Source organism: Diadema antillarum, unplaced genomic scaffold, assembly GCF_040938485.1.
Source record: "Diadema antillarum isolate AM-2024a unplaced genomic scaffold, OU_Dant_1.0 seq00000384_RagTag, whole genome shotgun sequence".
Lineage (NCBI taxonomy): Eukaryota > Metazoa > Echinodermata > Echinoidea > Diadematoida > Diadematidae > Diadema > Diadema antillarum.
The window spans coordinates 1,663,151-1,671,451 of NW_027271382.1; the positions used below are offsets into that span (position 1 = coordinate 1,663,151).

At 38.2% G+C, this 8,301-nt stretch overlaps 1 protein-coding gene across 1 annotated transcript in view; it reads right to left on the minus strand.

Annotated features, from left to right (window-relative positions):
• Positions 1–5,175, minus strand: part of LOC139731786 (uncharacterized) — a gene marked incomplete at its 5' end in the record, with an annotated part of 44,931 nt that extends 39,756 nt beyond the window's left edge. Inside the window, one exon of the mRNA XM_071642662.1 lies at positions 5,142–5,175. Coding sequence (XP_071498763.1) covers positions 5,142–5,175 — 34 coding nt within the window. The remainder of the gene's footprint in view (positions 1–5,141) is intronic.
• Between the last annotated feature and the right edge of the window lie 3,126 nt (positions 5,176–8,301).

Here is an 8,301-nt window from a genome sequence, read left to right on the forward strand (position 1 = left end):
AAGCGGGAAATCGCCGTTACTAAAATGCATATGTACACAGTGCGAGGCAATTGAAAGAATTACCTTTAAATATTTCAGAATATAAAGGGAACAAATTAAGTGATATGAAACGAAAGAAATCGTATACCAAACGAGAGGTATATGAGAAACGACCTCCAATATTATAGGCCCTTAGCCGCAGCATATCAACAAACATGAGTAGGCACACGGAATATGCGTGTTTGGGATTCCTCCCTTCTATATTTCTTTCCTGAACTACTAGTATTCCCAATGCCCGAATAAAATAATGACTAGTTTGTTACTCTGATTTCTTCATCTGAGGTAAGGAAGTTCGTTCATCCGAAAACGAAAGGATTGACACTCCGAAAGTTTGCTAATCGGACAATGCCCCCCCCCAAAAAAAAAAAAACAAACAGCCCACAAAATGCTCGTTAATCAAATTATTGGTTAATAATAGTGAAAGACGATAATAATGACAATAATGATAATAATAATAATAATAATAATATAACAAAAGACAGAAATAAAACAATATATGGCCCTATAGCAATTACCCGCAGCATGATTACATTTTCGAATCAACAAACATGGATAGGCACAAGGAATATGCGTGTTTCGGATTCGAAATAACGCCGTAACCATCGGAATAGCGCACCCGTTTTCTTTTTAGGAATAATGAACACCAAGGAAATGAATAAAGATTTCAAACTATAAGAATCCAACGTAATTCTTGCCTTAATGATTTTCCTCCCTTCTATATTTCTTTCCTGAACTATTCCCAATGCCCGAATAAAATAATGACTAGTTTGTTACTCTGAAAGTGGTGTTGTGAGTAAAGGAAGTTCGTTTATCCGAAAACGAAAGGATTGACACTCCGAAGGTTTGCTAATCGAACAATGACCAAAAAAAAAAAATAAAAGATTTTATTTTCACACTAGGTACGAACGTCTGCAAGGTGTAGGGAATTTGCGTGTTACGGAACATTTTATCAGTTTCGCATCAGCGAACTTTACGTGGGTACTACAAAAATGCCTCCCCCCTAAAAAAAAAAAAAAAAAAAAAAAAAAAAAAAAAGTATTACACCAACACTTGAGCATAACAACAAACAAGAAAGCTAACAAACAAATAAACAACTTAAGATTTAATCTCATTTAGCTGCTTTGAATATTTCACGTTCCGTCTGTATATTATACTTCTTTTCAGAATTATCTCTCGCTTCCCGCTTCACAACTAGGAAATAAACGATGTCATACTACAAGTATATAAGAATTAAACTTATTGTCTTGCTCTAATATAGAATTCATTATTCCAAAAGTTCGTTTATCCGTGAATACAAAAAGGCTCGATACTACAGTACTACGAAGGTTTGCTTATCCGACAATAACGCACCTACCCAATCACAAACATTCGTGCATTTTCGGATTATGAATCATAATATAATTTGACTATCACATTTACGAACATCTATACGTATATAGTATTTCGTGTAGGGAAGTCGCGTGTATCTGAACGTTTCATTTTCGTACTAACGAACCTTTATATGGGTGCATGGGTACAACGAACATGACCCTCACCCCCCCCCCCCCAAAAAAAAAAAGAAAGAAAGAAAGAAAGAAAGAGCTTAGTCAAACTAAGAATCAGTCAGAATTAGTCGCTTTGAAAATTCCACGTACCGTCTGAATTATCTCTCTGTCCAATAAAGAAATAAACGATATGAAACTAAGAATTAAACTTATTGTCTTGTTTTAAATATTTTTTTTTTTTTTTTGCTTTTCTGATTCAATAAAAAAACGGGCAATGTAACGCGCAATTGCTGAAGAAAGAAAATATATTTAATGACCAAATAACGGCGAACAAATCCTTCTAATTTCTTTTTTCCTCTTTTGGGGGTTAATTTTCTTTCTAATACTCAAATGGATTTTACGTACACGCAATTTTAGTGAAACCATTTTCTTTTTGGTCGGCATTCTACGATAAGGTTCCTGTGGGTTCCCGCTCGCCAAAATTGCGTGATTTCTCTTAAATACTATGAACCCGAATGATCTCTGATTGGTAATTTAGTCTATTTCATGATCAACAGTTGTTTATTTTCTGCTTGTAAGAAAAAAAAAACACCACGTGAACTACTCGTACTAGTACATCGTACATTTCTTATCTCTGTTTCGTTCAGCCAGTCTCACCTGCCTGGTTCAGCCCACAGAACGTGGTTCAGGCGAGCGAGCCATGCCATAGCAATGGCGACGCACACACGGCGCACTCGCCTTTCCCACCACATGCAGCCAGCAGCATGAAATGTGATGTATCAGGTGACTTACTAAATGCAGTGATAACGGTACCGTACTTACAGCTAGGGTAAGGGAAACTAAAACTTTTACAAATTGCTTCAATGAAAACGGCATCGATATATGTATACATGTTACCATTTTAATATTATCATGTGTATCAGGTGAATTCCACGCCTGTCTACAGTTCTCATTCCGACCGCTGTGCTACTTGCTGAGTCTTGCAGTGTGATTCTTGCCGGCTGGCTAGTGAATGTGGCCACTACACACATGTGTATTCCATGTGCGCCTTGGATCACGGACGCTTCTAACGAAATTTGGACGAAACTGCCGAGCTCCGAACACGCATTTTCCGAACGAGCAACGCATTTGCCGAACGGAATTGAGCGGGCGGTCGTGCGTGAAATGCGTCCACAAAGCGTCCACAAAGCGTCAGAATCGTTGCTACTGGATCGATAACGAAAGTTCGTCCAAATTTCGTCCAGATTTCGTTGCTACTGGATCGATAACGAACTTTCGTTGGAAAACGAAATTGACGGAGGCGTTTCTTATTGCGCGTACTGTATGAGTGCACACACGCTCAGTCATTCTGCACATTAGGGTCCTCCACACAGAAATATTAGGGAGCTTTAGATTTTAGACGCGCGGACGTTCAAAGGAAAAAAACATGTTCTGAGCTTGCGCAGTAGCGCGCGTAAAGTCAATCTATTTTTAGCTTGCGTCGCCTGAGTTGTTTACTACGCGTACTGGGCTATTTTCACGTCCGCACAGTTTGCGACGTGGAGAGCTTCTTCATGCACTGATCATATGGGGGCGCGATTTTATTTTTTATACATTGCGTCCCAGCGTAATCTAAACCTAATTTTCCACACGACGCAGGGAGAGGAGAACGTCCAGCGCAAGCGTCGGCTCAAACGTCCGCGCGTCAAAATCTAAAGCTCCCTATTATTCAAAATCCTGACAGGCAGTTTGCATCAACCGCAAAAACTTAAGGTAAAACAAACATAAATCATTGTTAGGAAATGCGTGCAAACACGTAGAAATTACAAAGTTTCTTAGCAAAAATAATGTAGAAAAGTAATCAAGTTCGGATTACAACAAAATCCTCCAAATTTTTATTTTTTCATCACTTTTTCGGTCAAGATGCGGCTTATCCTGCATCGCGGCCTTATCGCGGGCGAATACAGTAAACTGAGCGATAAGATTAGCACATCTGTTTGAGGCTTGAATATATTATTACACAATTGTGTAGCATGAATTCAAGAACCCGCAAATATGTTTTGGAGCCACTCGGCATGAAAAATTTATCATGTCTAAAATCTATCATGCGAAAAATTCATCACAAAAATCAATCGCCCCAAAATATTAACGTTTACAGTACCCAGAAGAGTGACACCTACAATGTAATCCCCCCCATTACAAACCATTCTCCATCATTCTCATAAAGGTGCGAAGCAAATAATGGCTCTGTGTAATTGTGGACGTCTGCGGAGGATAAGACGTTTTAGTCACATCAGCACCATGTGCAGCTTTTTTGATGTAGGTAAAGGAATGCATGATTTGATGAGAATCGTACCAACAGTGATACTGGTATGGTGTTCCATTCCACAAATATTTGCTTCACACAAATCATTATGAGTATTAGGGGTAACCTCTCTATCAAGTTTAAGATCCTGACCCTCTCCATGAAAAAAAACCCCAACATAACAAAAACAAAAACTACAAAAAAATCATACGGAAATCACAGAATCAAAAGACTATCTTTTGCAGCAAAACTGCAATGTCTTACATATAGCCATTTCTGAATGTATGATATGATTACACGTACCATACACGGTATCTAGAGCATTGTTTTTGAAGTATTCACTCATTTTCTTTTCTTTTCTTTTTCTTGAAATGGGTCAACACAATCTGGGGAGGCAGAGTTTTCATACTGCTGGATACTACAGTAATATAAAAAAAACATTTTACAATTATTCTTCAAATATTATATGCTCTTCCTATCAAAAAAAAAAAAAAAAACAACCAAAAAACAAAAACAAAAACCAAGAAACTGTCATCTCTTTACCACTGCATGAGGGAGTTTGTATTTACTGGTGACAAAAAGACCAAGTTACTCCTGTATTTCACACTGTTGCCCCTAATACTATGAAAGTTTCTGTACTTTTGATACTGGCCTCTTTCATTCTGTTTTCTAAAACTGGCATTCTTTTTGTACACATTACGTACACGGATGTCTTACAGGGACATCGTGTGCCACTGACGCTGCCAAAGATAGCCTTTGTCAAGGAAGCACGCAGAAACGATGACTACGTCGGTTTAGGGGGACTAACTGTATATTGATTACTTCAGATTGCAGTACGAGATAGAATGACTACATGCTGAGTTTAAATACTGCCCTGGGGAATTTTGCTGCAAATTTTAGGCTAATTCACACTCACCAAAACAGTTTTCAGAATACGGCACACCATATGTTTCTCGGAAAGGCACATGATGTAGCAGTAAAGCCCCGGTGATGTTTATTACAAAACTATTAAAAAATGATAATTAGAAAAAAAAGACAGTTTTCAAATATTGATTTTTAAATTTTTTTATTCTTATCCCATGCTCCAACTTGCTGCTATAAAGCCAAGGGGCGAGGGTGGCTGGGGGTCATGCTAGGGTCAGTATGTAGGCATGGGCAGTTTGGAGATTCATCAGTTTGTATGTTAGCCCTGGGAGCCATTGCAGACGTGCGAACGGTGGCAAATAAAATTGCCTTTGGCACTGCGATTCAGAAACAAGTAATTCTGATGTGTGTGAATACACCCTTCTGATTCCATGAGAAAAACTATGAAAATTTGTTCCAGGGATACTCACCAAGAGGCTCTCCACCTTTTGCTTTGCATCAGGGCTGTAGAATGAATAAAAACAAGGATACAACCATTAGTTCATCAAATCAAGGCAAACATATCACTACAGAACAACTATCAACTCCTTCTTTACTTTAACTCAGTTGCCCGAGGCAATAAATAGGTAGTTTAATAGCTATTCAACAAAGCCGGAGATTAAGTGTTTTGCAATGAATGCCCTCAAGTGTCCATCGTGTAATTTCTTCAATAAACAGTGTAGATACTTGAGCATAGGCTCAATTTCTAGGTATACTTCTCTGGAAAACAAGATGCACTGGCTTATTTCATAAATCAGTGGAACTGGATGCATCTTTCATCTTTAGGAATGAGGCCATTATAATAACATTCGAAATTCAATTCATGCATCAGAATCTCATCAATCAACTGAAGGCGGTGCGCTATGCATTGTATTACGTATTAATTGTACATACACACCATTGTACGGTATTTTGTCAACAAGCATGCATAGCCACTCTACGCTAAGAATGTTTTGTTCCAACTGTGACACAAAATATGCAAAGATTAACCATGAAACGCAACGACAACATTGAACCACATGGTGCAGACTTGTTTCAGAGCTTTGTCATTTAAAATCAGACAACTTCCACGCGTACCTGGGCCAAAATTACCTCTGAAAAGAGCAAAGCCTATTTACAGGCACATTACTCACTATTTCCTCCAGTGCTTAATTGTTTGCTTGGCTGGACTTGTTTTCTTGTGTCTGTGTGTGTGTGTTTAAGAATTATTAAAGGAGGGACGTTTCAGGAGCTTACAAAAGATGTGAGCCAACTACTGTAAAAGTGGAAATTTTCGCGGCGTTGAAATTTTCGCACATTTCGTGCAACCAGAAACTAGCACGAAAATAAAAGCACGCTAATATTTTTGCATGCCACACGTTCCAGTGGTTGATGTCTTGATTCCGCGGAATTAAAAACATGCGAAAATCTTCTCACCCGGCCAAGTGCAAAAAATTAGTCGCGCGAAAATATCCACTTTTACAGAATCAGGAAAAATCTAACACAACACCAAACTACAGGATCGCTCCGAGAAAGCAGACCTGCGCTAAGCAGCCATGATAATATTGTCATTTCGTCGGGAGTATCTTCAACACGAAAAAAACAAGAGGTATGAGGACATTTAAACAATACATTTGGTGAAAATCTGATCATTCCCTGTTAAGTTATTGAGGGATTAAGCTTAGTATTATATCCCTTATGAATATCACGTATATCATATTTTACAGTATATGGTGTTTGAACTCTAGATGGGGTACCGTGAGTGGAGTATCCAGAAAGAAGGTAATGGTTTGTATAACGTTGGCAGGGTAGATGTCCAGCTTGCTACAATGTATGTCCAGCTAAGAACTGACCATTAAAGAAAGATCATCAAACTCTATACACCAGACCAGCCACAAGATTAGCATTTCCAGCATGATTGGTGAAAGGGAATTGTGCCATCCCAATACAACTGCTGTGGAACAATGACTTTTCCCATTCTGTTCCATGGGAGGTGCTGAGAGCATCCCTTTCGTAGCATCACATCCAGGGTTTTCTATTCAAGAACATTAATTACACCACTTATTTGCACATTTAGCTAAAAAGAAATAGTGTCTTTACAAAACAGAGCAAAATATAGCAAAGAAAAAAACTGAATTCATCAAATTGCTAGGCACAATACAATTCAGACACATTCTTCCTTTAAAAAAACAAAAAACAAAACATGTTGCTATCAACCACTGATATGCGGGCTGTTTTGTATGTGATATAGATGGCTCCAAACTGATCATTCTCTGAATGAAAAAAAGAAGAAGAAAGAAGACAACTAAGAAGGGAATACGGAGCGCACAATCAGGAAATACCCTGACTGTTCTCGATGATCTCCACAAATGCCACCCAATCCCAGTTGTACAGCTACGAAGTCACTGCAAAACATCTGCCTGTCACCAAATGGAGCGGAGGCAAGCTGTTTTATACTTGAGTGCACTAGGGGCAGGTGGTACGTTCAGCACACAACACAGGCAGTGTCCATGAAAACGGGGGCAACAAATACAGCTTTGCAAAATTGTTCTTTTCATTCTCATATTTATGGATGCTCATTCACACCATGGCATAAGTGATTAATGTGTTTGTTTACACCTACACATTCCTAAAATCTGGTTTCCGCCGAGGCAATACCATCGCAGAGTTGATAAACACAGATATTAATGAGAACACACTTTCATGGTATGCATTAATACATGACATATAACTGCAGATCACTTTGTCAATACTTTACTACGTAATTCACAGTGAACAGTACCAACTGCTCGTTGTTTCAATCAATCTGCTTTCAAATTCAATTCTATAATTAGAATGTAATTTGGAAATTGAAGGAAAATCAAGGTTTGTTTGCCATCATGTCTTTAGTGCTAAACAAAACAAAATAGACATCTCTAGAAAAACTATTCACACTATAAAGCCACTTTATAATTGCGTGTGTGTGTGTGGGGGGGGGGGGGTCAGACTCCTCAATTAGTGGACATCTTAATAGCCATAAAAACTATCCCAGGTAATGTTGAAAAGCTTCTTCACGGCATTTCAGACAGGCCGTTCTTTAGGAGACCTCCAGCAACAGTATGTGAACAACAACACCAAAAAGAATATAAAAGAGAAAATATTTTAAAAGTCCAGGATCTAAACACTTGGATATATTACAATATTCGTGAACAAAGCATAGCCTAACAATATCTTGTCAAATATGGCCCATTATGTTGTAGCTGGGTTTAAAAAAAAGAAGAATTGGATATGGCATAGTAGATGTATCTTTGTTGACCTACTCTGAATGGCTAGCGAACCATGTCCCACTCAGTCTTTGCAGGCATTCATACTAAACCGCTTTATCAATCATTCAGAACTTGTCAAGCAGTTCAAATACATGATAAAAAAACCCCACAAACAAATATTTTGAGACTTTCATAATGAATGTATATGCTACGCTTTGCTAATCACCAATGACCGTCAAATATTGGCATGATTCAACTCTTATAAAAATCTGTGCAGTAGCCCTGTCAACAGATCATATATGTCAAATAAGACAAATTTGTAGTTGATTTTAACAGTTGTAGTACACAAGTTGTAGCTGCAGACATC